The 15,956-nt window shown below is 39.6% G+C and overlaps 1 protein-coding gene across 1 annotated transcript in view; it reads right to left on the bottom strand.

The window, feature by feature from the left end:
• Positions 1-15,956, bottom strand: part of cacna1bb (calcium channel, voltage-dependent, N type, alpha 1B subunit, b) — a 176,241-nt gene that overhangs the window by 14,583 nt on the left and 145,702 nt on the right. Inside the window, exons 35-44 of the mRNA XM_040157092.1 lie at positions 14,895-15,011; positions 13,965-14,030; positions 11,771-11,862; positions 11,481-11,631; positions 10,298-10,425; positions 6,898-6,994; positions 2,508-2,613; positions 2,274-2,381; positions 1,341-1,450; positions 545-729 (exon numbers count right to left, since the gene is read on the bottom strand). Of these exons, the coding sequence (XP_040013026.1) occupies positions 545-729; positions 1,341-1,450; positions 2,274-2,381; positions 2,508-2,613; positions 6,898-6,994; positions 10,298-10,425; positions 11,481-11,631; positions 11,771-11,862; positions 13,965-14,030; positions 14,895-15,011 (1,160 nt within the window). The remainder of the gene's footprint in view (positions 1-544; positions 730-1,340; positions 1,451-2,273; positions 2,382-2,507; positions 2,614-6,897; positions 6,995-10,297; positions 10,426-11,480; positions 11,632-11,770; positions 11,863-13,964; positions 14,031-14,894; positions 15,012-15,956) is intronic.

Below are 15,956 nucleotides of genomic sequence, written 5' to 3'. Positions count from 1 at the left end.
TTACTCATCCCGGTCAGGGCTCTTCACTGCTCTGGCCCCACAGCGGTGGATAGAACTCCTCACTGAAGTCAGGACAGCAGAGTCACTGCCCATCTTCAGTCGCAGGTTTAAACCACGTTTTCAGACCATGCCTTTGACTCCCAACCTTAATCTGCTCACTGCTACCTCATTTCCTTAAAGGAAACCCTCTAGGCACTTTTGCTATAGCTCTGAATATGCTCTTAGCTTTTAGCTGTGAAAGGGACGAACATACAGTTTTTTATGAAATATAGCTCTTGTCTCTATGAAATTTGAATGCACTTACGGCAAATTAATTTCAACAAAAGCATTTGCTAAATAAATGTAAAGTAATGTAGTGTAATGTTAGAAAGAAAATGTAAAAATTAGAGGCAAAAGAGCCAAAACTGGACTGAGGAGAGTGGGTGAATATGCCAGAAGTGCACAATGAAAAATAATTGATAATACCATGGTATAAATTGAACGACAGCTCCACTTACACTGGAGATATATTATGTTTTTACTGTTAAATACTCCATGTACTCACATTGCGTCCCTGTTTATTGAGGTGGCGGCTGTGGTGATGGCGGTGGTGCTGGTGGGCGGGGCCTCTGGCTTCGCTTCTGGCTCAGGCTGTGGTGGGAGGGGCTGTCTGGGGCTACAGATCGGTGGCTGTGCTTCCTGTATGTGAGTGAGGGGCAGCACAGGACGGAACAACGCCCCTAGTTTACTCTGCAGAACAGAGCGACAGCAGTCGTCACAAATGGAGTCATTAAATCGACACTGACAGCTTGATTTTGGCAGCAGAAGACAGAAGTGTATCCCCAGAGAAAGAGCATCAAATCATTTACATGTTCTACCATCTTCTTAAAGGTCGAACATGGTTGATTATCAAATAATAAATTAATTTAAAAAAAACCCCCATCTGTCTTATTACTTTTATTTAGTCTCATAGTAACAACTACCGCTCTGGAAAAAAAAAAAAGAATTATACCAGAAACTAAATTTTTTGTAATTTATTAAAATTGGCTTGTATCAAGAAAGAAAAGCTAAAGTGATGATCAAGATAATTTGTGTTTTAATTCAGCTCAATGCAGGAGTTCATGTTTTAAGACAAGACTACAAGGAAAACCCAAAACCCTGAACTAAGACACCTGATGCACATGTCCCTTTAAATATCATGGGGATAAGCCTTGTTTAGCCAACACTAGAAAGTTCTTTTACACTCAAAACGATCCAAACTAGATTTTAAATCCAAATATAGGATTATCCCACCCCCGAGTGATTTGGTGCTTTAACGACCACTGAGCTCTTTACATCGACATTTTGTCAACACGCTGTACCTGAGGTCCTCCCGAAGACTGCTGCTGCTGGAGTCGCTTGGCACGATTCTGCTTGTAGTAGTCGAAGATCATGAGAGCTGCATAGACTTTCCCCACAGTCAGCTCATTGTCTACTGGAAGAGGGAGCAGAGTGAGACACAGTTCCTCTATCATGCCAGTAGATGGTGCCAGATGAGCAACAAAGCGCAACTCAGAGAGGGAGAGGCGAACAGTATGTGCCTGGCCAGTGTGGGTGTGAACTGAGCTGCGCTGTCATGTGTATTAGAAAAACAGAAGGACCACATTGCTAAAAATCTACATTTTATCAAGAAATGTGTGCATTTACTATTATTGCTTCTCTACTGATGTTTATTACTGTTTGACTTGTTTTGAGAAAGTAAGACTTTTAGGGCTCATTAACAGGTAAAATCAGAGAAAAATCTGCATCTTACCAAGCAATTTTAGTCTATTATTGAGTCTTAAAAGTATTTTCTTCTTAAACAAGTATTTTTTCTTCTTAAACTGCCAGTGTAGTATAATTCTTTCAAATAATGTCAAATACAAATCAACTTGTTTCAAAAAACTTCTATAAAACAGTGTTTGGACCTTAAAAGAAGGCACAATAAGCCAGATCAGTGCACTGGAATAAAGAAAAAGGAAACTTGAATCTAGAAAATTCTTGAAGCAAGTTATTGTGCACTGGAATCAAGTTGTCTGACTGCACTGCAGTTTTTTTTTCATTTGTTTTAAAAAAAGATGGAGAAAAATGACCAGCAAACCAAGACACGTTTGCAGTGCAAAGCCGTTTATAGAAGAAAGAGGAGAAGAAAAAGAAAAAAGATCAAAAGACGATATTAGAAAAGTAAACAGGAAGAAATCACGTGACAGGAAAACAACAACAAAACAACTGTTTTCGATAGAGCCCAGTAAAACCCAAACAGAACTCTGTCTCACATTTATGTGGCGTCACCAGCAGGTCAACAGTCTTCTGCGACAGGTTGGGCCAGACTCGGTTTATCTCCCTCTTCAGGTCAGCGTCGCACAAACGCTGCGCCAGGACCCCTGGGGAAGCACCAGCAGACATATCACATCAAATCTGCACCACAGCGATCACCAGTATTCACATTCAAACCAGAGCCGTCAGTGCGGCCGCAAGGGTTTCTGGACTTTGTGGTTTTAGTCTCTCACCAGATGCCAGTTTGATCTCCAGGGCTGTGCGAATCAGGGCCATCAGCGTGGAGGTGAAATGCACTGTGTTGTCATCTGAAATGGGCATGTTCATCTTCACCAATCGCTGAGAGGAATGGAAGCAAGAGAGGACGGGCCATGAACCAGGAACAAATAATCAACAGCTCAGGGAAAGGAGGCTGAATTAGAGAAGTAACTATGTGTTAAAGTAAAGGATAGGTAATCAAAAATAAATAATATAATAATATTGATAAATAATCAATTAATATATAGAAGTTCATAATTTTTATTTAGTGTCAGTCGAGCATAAAGACAAACTTTACTTTAGTAATACAAGACAACTGGTAAAAAAGATCCACTGTCACACGCTAGGGCTGTAAATAATGATTATCATCATTATCAGTTTATCTGTTGATTATTTTCCTGATTACCTCATAAATAGTTGAGTCTATATGCTATCAGAAAATGGTGGAAGATGCCCATCAGAGCAGATAAAACAGAGAGAGGCATAAAATCCTCACATTGAAGAAGCTGGAATCATTGAATCTTTGGCAATGATTCCAGTAAAAAACCCCGCAAAACATAGACGTGATCTTAATGCAGTATTCTCATGCCCTATTTGTACTGGAAGAGTTACTGGTCTCTAAATCATTTCTCCTCTCCATACTGGCTGTAAAGATATTCCACTGGGGTAAGACTGCACAGTAAAAGATACGGGACAAAATCCACAGTCCTCACTCAGTGCAAAAGTGTATTCTGAAGTTCAACTGAAGCTAATATGAAGCTTGATCAGTCTGAGTTAGACAAAGATAGTGGGTATCTTTGACATGGCAGTTGTGTGCAGGTTTACTGGTGATGTTGTGACCCACTAACAAACCTACACTGAACACTGAGGGAATGAGAGGAGGGAAGAGAACAGTGACCAATAATTCTTTTAATGTACATGTACATATGGGCATGTGAGTACAGTATTAATTAAGGTAAACTTGTAAATAACCTAAACCTGTCGTTAGCACATCATTTCTGTTTAAAATGAAGTTCTGACCACCCTTTACCAGGGCCATTCAAAATGAAACATTTTTAAGTCAACTTTTTTTCCAATCAACCATTTCCAATTATTACTTTGTTTCAATTGTTCTCTGCAAAAAAAAAAAGTGTCTGTCCCTCGAAACAATTAACACTTAAGTAGGTCACTGCACCAGAATCAAGAAAAAACCTGATTTGGTTTTAGAATATTTACTGAAACTATAAGTCAATTAACCGATGAGTCAAATAAGTAATTGACTACAATTTTGTTAAAATATTAATAGTCTATGTCATTTATCAAGAAAACACCCAACACTTGCAGGTTTTAGCCTCTCCAATGTGAGCATATGCTGCTTTTTTCTGTTTTATATCATTGTAAACTGAATGTTTTTGCATTTTGAACTCTTGATTGGGCAAAACAAGTAATTTTAAAATGTCTCCATGAGCTCTATTTCAACTATTTTCTGACCATTTCTAGATTAAATGATGAATCAGTTAACTAAAAGAAGTCAACAGTTAAAAAGAGTTATTGGCCTTACATTGCTGCAACAATTATAAGTACCAATACTACACAGGACATTATTATTAATTAATCACTACTTTTACAGTATGTTATGAAACTTGAAGATTCATCAGGCATTGATTGTAAAAAGTAGAAAATGATAGAATAGATCCATGCCATGCAGGTCTGCTGGATCAATGCCGCGATGAAGTATTTCATGCACACACATGCTTGAATTAGTGCAACACATTCAAAGCGGGGCTCAAGGGAGGCACAGACATGTACTGGATACAGAACTTCTAATTTAAAAAAAAACAAAAAACCCAGCGCTAAAAAGAAACATCAGAAACGTTTGGGGAAAAAAAAAAACTGTAGCTGATGGTTCCCATTTTCTTCAAACAGAGTGGAGGCAAAACAGGAAAAGAGAAAGTATATTCTCTCTGGGATCATAACAATACAGATGAAGAGATGGAGAGATGAGAGGCAAGGAACCGAGGAGAAAGACAGGGAGTTAGTGCCCTCACTGGAAAACATCTACGCATATAAAGTCTAGCAGAAAGAGGAAACAGAGCAGAAATGAGCAACAAACAAATAAAAGAAACTGAAAGGCACCTTCAAAGCTCATATGCAGAGGACACATGCTTACAGAAACACACACACACACACACAAAGCTACACACAGTGAAGTTACAGGGAGGAAAAGAGAGGATAGAAATCCCTAGATAGGGTGAAAGAAAGATCATTCAATAGAGAGAGTGAAGCTTAGCCTGAAGACAGAACCTACAACTGGAAACTATAGAGTGACAGGTGTCTACCAGGGGAAGATGTGTTCATTAGGAAGGGAGGTTAACAAGGAGCATGATCAATGGCAATGTAGAGGGAGGAACAAAATAGAGAAATAGGGATGGGGGAAATGCTAGCCTTGCTTTCAAGTGCACTGCTGCTCTCTCTGCCTTTGTTCCTGTCTTTCTCTGTCGATTCACAAAAACAAGAGTTATATTTGGAGATGCTGCCACGTCAGACCCAGACATTTTTAACTGGGGCAAGGACAGGGCTGTTTTAAATGTGATTCATTTCGACAGCTGTGCATGCACTGGAAGCACTTACATTAAGTCTGTATGCTAAAAGGTACGCAGCTGGCACAGTGACTACCTGAAGATTGTTAAACTGTACAATTTACTCCCATTCCAATATTATACAACTCTTACATATAATCATAGGACACATGGAACAGTGTCTTTTTTATTCAACTCATTGAATGAGCTGATGAGCAGAGGGTAAAAATGTCCTTAAATGCCCAGTCTTGCAGTGTTGCTAAAATCCCCCAATAAATCCAGATTAGAATCTGAATCCAGATGTGATCCTGCACTAAATCACGTCTTACTTTGTCAAACTTTGACACCCAATTTTTTTTAAATCTGTAATGATCAAGTTTTTGAGATATCCTGCTGAAGCTGCTGTAATCAAATTTTGGCCACTAGGCCTCTGAAGAACACTAAAAAAAAAAGTTTATTTGTTCGTAAGCAGTTACCTATTCACACATCCAGTTGACGCGGAGCAACTTACATTTGGAGTTGGATTTCTATTCCACATGATAAATCTGTGATAAGTCCAATATTCACCCTCCTTTTAGCTCCTCTAGTCCCATTTGTGAATTCAGCATTCTGTACGTTACTCCATGAATTCAGTCATATAGATAGATAGGATTACCAAAGTGGTTACAATTCATCCAAAGGGGAAGATGAATGTCTGTACCAAATGTCAATGCAATCAATACAACAGCAGTCAAGACATCTCACTCTGAGCCCAGAATGTCATATCGTGGTGGTGCCAAATGAAAAGTCAGGGGATCACCAAGGTCATTGCCATTTATCCCCTGGAGACCATGAATGTGTTTACAAAAATGTCATGGCAATTTGTCAAGATGTTGCCATCCCTAAAACTCTGCCCATTGTGTGGCAGAAAAATAAAACATTATTTTCATTTACCATTTATCCGGCGGGTTGCATCTTCAGAGGTATTTTCTTGATCTCACAGTAAGCTCTGAACAATAAAATAAGTGTCTGTGGTAAAACATTGGTCTTACCCCGGGCAAATATTTTATCATTTCAGGCAGACTGGAGAGATCTGTGAAATCACAAAAAAACATTTGAAGATGCCAACTGGTGCTGGATAACAGGTTTAAAAAAAAAAAAAAAAAACACCAAAAACAATTTTTTTTTTTTTATCCTTAGGATTGCATTGGGAAAGCTAGATGAACAGATCGCAGAGTAATGTACACTGCTGAAGACATAAATGGAGCTAGGTCTCTATTAACTCCTGAGAGAAATATCTGGCTGTTTAGCTTCTAGAGGCTAAAACAGCTCAGAATGGCTGCAGAGTTAAGTCTCTGCGGGTTCAACATAACACTTTCACATTATACAAGACCATGTGATTCAAAATTAATATAAAGCAAATTTTTTACAGCAGCTATAACTATCAGACAGACATAACAGACAGACAGACAGACAGACATTTACTTTCTACCAGCTGCTGGTCGTGGTGTTTTGATATCCAACACCTCTTATTTTCTCACGAAGATGACTTTGTGGAGGGATGTTAAATATTATCACCTCTCTGATCTATTTTCATTTATTAGTCTTACATGAACCTACAGCAGAATAACAGAGCGTACAACAAACCCTCACAAAACAGGAAAAGGCCACAGAGTTTCAAAGATAAAAAGAAAGAAAAGCACAACACCAGGTCAGAAGATGCTGACTGTGACAAACTGACAAAAGCCTGAAGATGTTTGACAGGTGTAAGCAGGGAACCAGCAGTGACTGCAGGAGGGAGCGGAAGGAGAGGAAGGAGGGATTCTACCTTATAGGCGACTCGGGGAGGACATTTCTTTCCCAAACCTAGTGGAGGGGACATGTCGCGAAGCATCTTGTACATATCGCGGTAAGTCATGCGGCCGCTTCCCGGGGGAAAGACGATGGGAGGCCATAGAAGGAGGGATGAAGATTTCCAGATGAAGAGGTGTAGGGTTTAAAAGGAGAAGGGGAAGTTTTATTGTAACAGAAAGTGGCAAAATCCAAAAGAGAGAATGAGAGGGAAAAAAGAGGGAGACACAGAAATCCTTGTTAATAAGATTTCCAATATATGATGATTTGGAATGCCATCCTAGCTGGATTTACAGATTCAGGAATGGATCCCAGAGGAAGGAGGAGGGGAGAGCATTCCCTGTACAGAGATGCTGGATGGAGGGCTCCTGGTGGAAGAAGGAATACTCTACTGAAAAACTATCTTTTGAGTATCAAACACTCATCACCTGTAGGCTTGAAAGTTGGCTCTAAAAGGTTAGTAGCTTGGATCCACAGTGGTTACAATGGATTGCGATGGGAGCCCAGTTTCACAGCAGTAAAAAGTATCCAGAGAAACTTCTCAAACCACTCCTGCAGTATAATCCAACTCTCCATCAATGATCCCTATGATCAGTATGTTCCAAAAAAAATTGCCACTTTGGCAGTAAATTGTTAAAAACACTACAGCCAGCAGAGTTTCAGAGCTACGAGGAGGTTACAACATGACACCAAAGTCTTGTATTTATCGCTGCTGTACAGTAACTACATGCGTTTAAACAAACTTTAAAAAGAAAAAAAATAAATCTTTATAATTTAGTATAAGTACATTATTCGCATACACAGCCATTTTCAATTGAAGAGTGTGGAAAAAGGCAAACATAATTGCCAGCGATACCTGACACCTCTTAAATAAAGACTTTGAGCTGCTCCCCTCATGTGGGCGTATCGACTCCCTAGGGCCAGGTGCATTAGATTCAAAGCTTCCTTTACTAATTTGGTTTTACTTAATGTTTCTTATTGTTTTTAATGGCAATGTGTGCTACTCTGTCTAAATGATATATATATATATATATATATATCTATATATCTGTAGATATATATATATATATAAAAGCTGTGACATTGCCGTTTTACTGACAGATGGTATGTCTGTTTTTGCCATGCTCTAAGCTAAATTTCCTATATGGGACAATAAAGACTGAAGTGAAATTAACCGATATTCCCTTCTTTTAAAACACCCAGGAAAGAGGTCCTGGACAATTTCTGTTATGTTCTTCCATAGCTGTTATTCTTTGTTACACAGTGAGCTAGCTTTAGGAATGTACTGAACATACTGATCAAAAGGGGAAGAGTGGATTATTCTGCAGGAGTTAAGAAGTTTCTATGGATGTTTTTGATGTTTTCTGTCTTTCTCCACTTTTTTTACCAGGACTCTGGGTCATTGGAATCCACCACAACCCAACCTGACTAAAGCTATCATGTTTCTAAAAGGAGCAGCTACAAGCTTTTCAGAGCCACCTTCCAAGGACGTTCGTATTTCAGACTCAAACAACAGACTGAAAAAGTTTTGGTGGAGTATTCCTTTAAGATGCCTTCTGTTTCTGCATGCTAAGAGACATCAGCAGTAACCAAAGTGGAAACAAAGCACACAATGCTCTCCCTTCACTACCTACTCATCTGTCACTCCTGTGTTTAGAAGCAGGAACATTTTAGACATCACATATGTTGCCTTTTGTTTGAGCCTGACTTGCAGCATTGTTTCCTGCACTCCCCATGGTTACCTGCCAGCTGGTTAGTGGAGGATCAATGTGTGTTTGTATATGCATGTGTGGTCAGGTCATTCTTTGGCAACACAGGGAATGAGAACAGACATTCACAGTCCGAAAATCATCACAGTCCATTGGAAAACAAAAGGACTGTGTGGGAGTGCAAACCTTATAAGCCACCCTGTTAGGGCACTTCTTCCCCAGGCCCAGAGGAGGCGAGATAAAACGCAACAATTTGTACATATCCTGATAGCATATCCTCCCACTGAAAAAGATGAGACATGTTAAAGAGGTCAGGTCACAGGTTATTTCATTACATCTATCTATAATATTTCGTTATCCGTTAGAGGGCATTACCATTCGGGAAAATATCAGGAAGTAGCAGCGTAAAGAACACAAAATACTCATGGCTCTTTAGTTTTAGTTTTTACTTTTCTGACTAAATTTGTGAATTTGTTGGTGCTCATTTAACTATTGAAAGATTTCATTTCAGGTCATTGTTGGCCTATAATCACCGCCATTTTTTCACATTTGTTTCTGTACATTTTATTTTTTAATTTCCCAAATTGACAGTCTAAATGCAGTTTCAAAGCTCTCTCCATAATGTCAGGAATAAAATTCTGGAGGAGAAATACTGAATTCTTAATTGTAATTTTTTTTTTTCTAACAGTAGTCAGGTTATGTAAAATGTGTAAGTGCTTAACCGTGGAATGTAAACTTCCCCCTAAAACACCCAAACTCCCAGGAAAAATTAGGACATGGCTACAGCCTTGTGTTTACTGTAAACTCAGGTGCTCATAATCTTTTTAATGTGTAAGGGGCAAAGAATCCAGGAGAAAATTTGTTTAAATCAATCTGCTCCTTTAAAAAAAAATATGTGAAAACCAATAAATACTGAAGAGGATGAGCTCTAAATACATTCATTGCTGCAACCTGACATAACGGTGAGTTAAAGCACTTGAAAATATACTGAATGTTAATGTATGCACTTCTGAGAGCCGCTCATTTATATGCAAAGGAATAAATAATAATTCCTCCCCCATTATGTCCGTTAGGTGATAGCAATTTCATATTTTACATCTCACACCTCTCCTGACTCACTGACGAGGCTCATGTGAAGCCGTTAAAATTTAATGAGTCTTATATAATCTGAGACAGATTACGCCTCACACTGTCTCACTCAAAAGTTGTATTGTGCTTTAGCCAAATTACACAGTGTGGGAAGAAGGGGCAGAGGGGGCCTGTATTCCCGTATTGGAGGCATGGAAATAGTTTCTCTTCACTGTGACACAGTGACAGACTGAGGAGCTTTGGAGCCCACCAGCTTAGCAGCGAGGAGGGCTGAGCGGTCCCCGAGTGGAACGCTGGATTTACATGCATCAGTCCAGCCGACAGGGGGCTCGTCGCCAGGCTCAGCCAACACTCCGGGCTCAGGCTTAATGTCATTCACCCACTGCTGCTAAAACAGGATTTTTCCACTTCCATGTCACAGAGTCATCCTGCTGGAACTATGAAGCCATTCTGGGAGTTTCGTATTGCCTCGCCTCCCTCTCTTTCAAGAACAACCCCCTTCCTCTTCAACACTGACACCAGCTAACACAGGGGAATATACTGTAATTGTACCAGTCAGAGATCAGCTGCAGCACCTACCAGGCAGCAGGGTCGTACTCTGCCCACACACGGATGAATTCATCGAGGTGATGAGGCCCCAGAATGGAGGCGTCCCTGGTCAGGTACTCAAAGTTGTCCATGATGACAGCGACAAAGAGGTTCAACATCTGGTGAATGAGAACAAAAATGTGTAACATAAATTAATAATACATAGAAATATTTGTCTGCACACTAAACAGCACTAAATAACAAAACTGAAATCTGAAAAGAAAGATTAGAAGATTAGTGTAGAAGATTTTCATTGATCGACAATGTTACCTAGAACTTGTAATCACAAAATGTATAATTCAGATTATGTAAGTAGAGAAGAATTTTTATTTGAAGGATCAGATATGAGGTTTTGCATGTTTTTAGCCGAGAAACTGCAAACTATACATTTTAGATTACTGTTGGCCATTTTGAAAAAGCCTGTACTGATTAATTTCCTACATTTAATATGCATCTTTTCAGAGCTGACCCCACTTTCAACTTCACTGCCCCATAATGACAACACAACTTTGCTATTCTTGGCAATCATTCAAGAATATCAATCATTGGCAGTGACTTTCCTTTAATCCTGTGGGTTTAATTTAAAACCAACCATGAATTTATCTGTTTATTTTGATTACTGTATTTTAAAAATATGTGAAAATTTTATAAAAAAAAATCAGTAGTGCAAAAATCTGGTAGAAATTCTGATTAAAAGTTCTATTTAACTGAGGTTACTTAGAGAATTTTGTCACATTATCAGCAGTCCTTTTGCATTTGCTTCCAATTTTTCTCTTTACTTTCCCTAACTGGCAGCATTTTCTGAGTCATGCTAGGTGGAAGATGATCTTGTTTGCTGTAAACTGCAAACAGGGTCTCCTCACAGCACAAAACATAATTTTCGGGTTCATGGGGACATAGAATCATGGTGAAAATAAGTTTAAACCAGTTTGTTCCTTTTTTTTTTTTTAAAAATAAAAAAAATGTAGGTCTTTTTTTGATCAGTAAAGAAAAACAAAACAAAGATGAAGCTTAGTAACAATAATCCGAGTTTGACCGAGTTAAACAAAGCTGCAGCTCGTAGTTGATAGGCTAAAACATGCAAAAATCACCAAACTTCTGTAGACTTTCTATCAGCCAAGGACACATAGTATGAGACTGGACGGGACAACCTTCTATTTTCCTTCATACTGACCAGGAAGGAGCAAAGGAAGATGAAGGAGACAAAGTAGAAGTAGGCAAAGTCGCTTCCACATTCCTTCCCTACAGTTCCTGAGAGCTTATCACACGGTCGGTTACTGAGACACGCTAACATGATCTCATGCCACGCTTCGCCCGTCGCACTCCTGAAAGACACACAAATCACTGTAAACACAAAGTGAATGTAAACAATGCTCAACAGTGATGGGAGCAGCAGTGAGCAATGTCAGTATTTACTGGATTATTGGTGGTACAAGAATTTTTGGACTACAGATGCAGGATTACCTGAAGAGAAGGGTCAAGGCCTGGAAAAAGGTCTGGAAGTTGTTGTGGTGACTTATGGCGGTATCCTCATTCAACTCAATGTTTCCAAAGACCTGAGGTAGCAGGAGTGTAGGTGGTGTGTGTTTAAAGCAAACTCCAAAATGTAAATGTGTACACTGCTGTTACAATAAATTACTCTAGCACAGAGACCGCAACAGAGTTCTGCCAGGTCCTCAAATGGAGACCCAGACACGGCCCATACCCAAGTCCTCGAAGGCCCTGAAAGCCTGTTTTCTCACTCAGCTCCTTACTTTGAGTGATAGAGCCAGAGATTAACACGCAGTTTTCTGTTTTCTTTCACAGGAGAGATTTCTGTATTTCTTTTTTTCTACGTGCATCGCAAGGCTCAGTTGGAAAAAACATGACGTCACACACATCCGTGCACCAATCAGGATATTATTTTGTTACTGTCGGTCAAATTTGATCGAACCAGGACCACAGTCCAGATGAAGCTGATTATCAGAGTTTTTGACTGTTAAACTCCTGATAAATGATACCTAAGGATTTCTTCGTCAAACCTTCACTTTGATTGTCTCCTTATTTTGCCCTGACTATCTAATGTTAGAGACTTTTAAACCAATTTTTCATTGGTTTAAGACCCAGCCCAACTGAACCCGAATGGTGAGGGGCCCAAGCCCAACCTGAAACATGAAGCTTTAAGCAAAAAACCAGCCCGAACCTGAACCGCGTCGGATTTTGGGATGGGTTTGGGCCAGTTTCTTGTGGGTACAAAAACTCTAGTCTAAAAGTGTTCTATCATCCAAAAAAGTGTTCAAAAACTATTCACATTACTCTGACACGACATACTGACATATGTATGAGCATGCAAGTATGCACAAAAATGATTTTTTTCTTAAATGCTTTTCAGTACCCATTACATTCAGTTATCACCTACCTTACTGTATATAGTTTATTCACTTTCTTGATTTATTTTTCTTCACAATATACTATATATACATTGTATTTATTTAGCATTCATCTTGACAAGGACGCAGCTTATGTACATGCTTTGACAAGATGTTTTTACTCCAAATGTCATTTTGACAAATCTTCATTGATTTGAATTGAAACTGATTGGAGAGAGACAGAGAGTGGATAGCTGCCACAACTCCTGATGTCTCATTGTGAGTCCGGTAAAAAAACAACCCAGAGGCCTCTTTTTAAATATTTATTTGCCCCTTGGTGTGTCCATCCTGCCAGCCTATAAACACTGGCTGCTGGGCCCAGGAGACCTGACAGAAGTCAAATATGTATGTAGCATCATGACCCTGCACAGGAACAGCAACTGCTTACTTCCTCAGCTCACACAACCATGACAACCTTACATACACTAACAAATAAGGACGAGGTAATCCTTTATATAAACTACCTTTAAAAATTCAAATGAAATACCTGTACAAGATTATTCAATCCAAGGACTAGCCATGCATTATATACTTGGTTTGTGAAGCTTATAATATTACATTTTTATTGAGACCATGTCAGAGATGTTTTGATTCAGCTCTATGGTAATGTTAGAGGCAGACGTTTCTGGTGTTGTACTGGACACAACACAAAACAGGTCACAATAAATGAAAACTGACACAACAGCAGCACAAACTAGGCCCTCTCAAAAGGAACTGGATCAACCCCTGACTGACAAAAACCTTTGTGTTGATATTGTACAGATGTGACTTTTATTTTCCTCCTCTCTTTTATGTCTCTGGGGGAGACATGGGCTACTTTGTGTACACCGCTTATATTTGAGCCCATCCATAGACTCGTCCATCTGTCACTTAAATACAACTGACAGATATGAGACTGGTTTTGATCCTCCCATCTAACTTCCAGATGTCTTACTGCTCACTACTTACTACTACTAGATTCTGAGAATCACATAGTACCGCTACTGATGACAAAGAGGTCTAAGTTTTCTAGCTCTGATGTAACAAAACTAACTGGAGATTCAAGGAGATGTCACTCAAGTAGAGTCTTTACGTGCCCACACAGTCCTGAGAAGAGGTGTAATCAGCCAAATCAGGTAAAAAAAAACACCTGTGGAGGGGGTACCGCGGTTTTGTAGGGAATTTGGGTTATTGAGAAATTCTAGGAGGCACCTGTTATAGACCTTTACATTCAGACTTGCTCTAATGCAGCTGGTCATGTCCCAACTCACCTGCATTCCAATGATGGCAAAGATGAAGAAAAGCATGGCAATGAGCAGGCAGACATAGGGCAGAGCCTGAAAAACACATAAATACAGCTTAATGACACTCGGAGCACAAATAGATACAACGTTACCTCGAGTTTCCACACAACTGACTCCCCTCTCTCATACACAAACACACACACACACAGTCGCTGTGAGTATTGGACACACACAACACCCTTTGAGCACCTCGCCTCTCTTTTGATCTCTCACTCTCTTTCCCTGCGCACACATGCACGCACAAACAAGCCGATTCTCCACAGCTGACTAGCGCCTTTGTACGATTTTACAGTCCTATTTAAGAAACGGAGCAGTCAACCTGACCTGCAGGGTCGATTCTCTTAACCAGCTATTTATATCTCTGCGAGGAGGAGGTGAGCATTTGCTGTAATTAAATAGCCACCTTTTAACACTGCAGTTACTGTCCATTTTCATTGGGCTTAAAAGCTCTCACCGCTGACATGAAAGCGGCTATAAATTCCCTTGGTTGCGGCCAGGCGCTCTGCATTTAACTCAACTTGTCCCAGGGGATTTAGAGAGCAAACCGGCACTGTGTGAAAATCCAAACTGCTGTCTGCTGAGAGCTATTTAGTTCGATGTTAACAGTAACATAGGACTTCTGCAGCATGTCTCAGCGTGTCTACCATCCCACTGTTTGTATTCTGTGCGATGTCCATTTTTGCCACTATAAATCAACCTAACCAACATGGTCAACTTTGAAATCTGAATAAAGCATCTATATTCTTACTGTATCTTTCCAGAATAAACTTCTTTAATCTCTTTCTGTAAAACGTGCTACATAAATACTGTTTATGTCTCTAACAAGTTCTATATACTTATCCAGAGGCACACACTGTAAATTGGCATGTTTAGATTACTGTGTGCGTGTTTCCTCACCTTGAAGGACTGAACGAAGGTCCACAGCAGGATGCGAATGGTGTAGCCCTGCCGCAGCAGCTTGATGAGACGAGCAGCTCTGAACAGCCTCAGAAAACTCAGGTTGATCATCTTGTCCTGGGAAAGAAAACAGGGACTCTGTGAGGTATTGAATTATACCCAAATTTTAAAATAATAATGGTAACAATTTCAGGCGCAAGTCGAAAACCAAAATACAACAGGAATGAAATTGGCTAAAATAAGCCTGCTCATACAAAATGTGTCAAAATTGAAAACATGACTGATTTTTTCATCTGACTCTCCTCAGTTCCCTAAATCCAAGCAGCACAGATGGCAATGACTAGATTGATATAAAAATCAGTGTTTTCCCTTTTGTTTCAGCATTTAGTTAAAGTTGACTTGCACTGTAAAAATGTCAGTCTCAACAAGTCTGTTAGGCTCATACTTTTTAACAAGCAAAAAAACATGCGCCGGGATGAGATCATGTATCCTACTTGAAATCCCAACCAACCAATTTCAAGGACTTTTGTAGAATCAAGTGTCTTTTTTTTTATACTAGTGCACTGATCTCATCTTAGCTCAAAATCTTAATGCAAACAACAGCAAGTGCAGGGGCTTGAGAGGCTAAACCACTTGTTAAAGGTGAACATTTTTTGCAGTGTATAGATCTTTCGCAACTGAAATTGCTCCGGGTGATTGAGTTATAAGTTTTCTTCTTTTACATCATGTCACACTGAGGATTCAGTAGATAAGACGCTATAAACTAAGACTGTGGGAGAGGACAGCACACACCGACGAGGGAAATGACAAAATCAGCGGCCAACAAGAAAAGCCACTTACCGTCTAGAGGTGTCAGATGTGACAGAGTGAGGGCACAGGCGCCAGGAAAGACACAGCAGAAGATGTAAACAGCAAAAGAGAAAAAAAAAAACAGAGAAGGAAAGCCAGAGAGGAGAGAAAGAAAAGAAGACTAATGATCACGTAAAGAGAGAGGGACTGAATTTGCCACACAGAAAGCTACAGTACCCAGCCTCACTCCTGTCTCCATAATCAAATGCTTTT

This window comes from Xiphias gladius, chromosome 20 (assembly GCF_016859285.1).
Source record: "Xiphias gladius isolate SHS-SW01 ecotype Sanya breed wild chromosome 20, ASM1685928v1, whole genome shotgun sequence".
NCBI classification, from domain to species: Eukaryota; Metazoa; Chordata; class Actinopteri; order Istiophoriformes; family Xiphiidae; genus Xiphias; species Xiphias gladius.
Note: the sequence above shows the minus strand (reverse complement) of the source record. Positions and strands in the feature narration are given on the sequence as shown.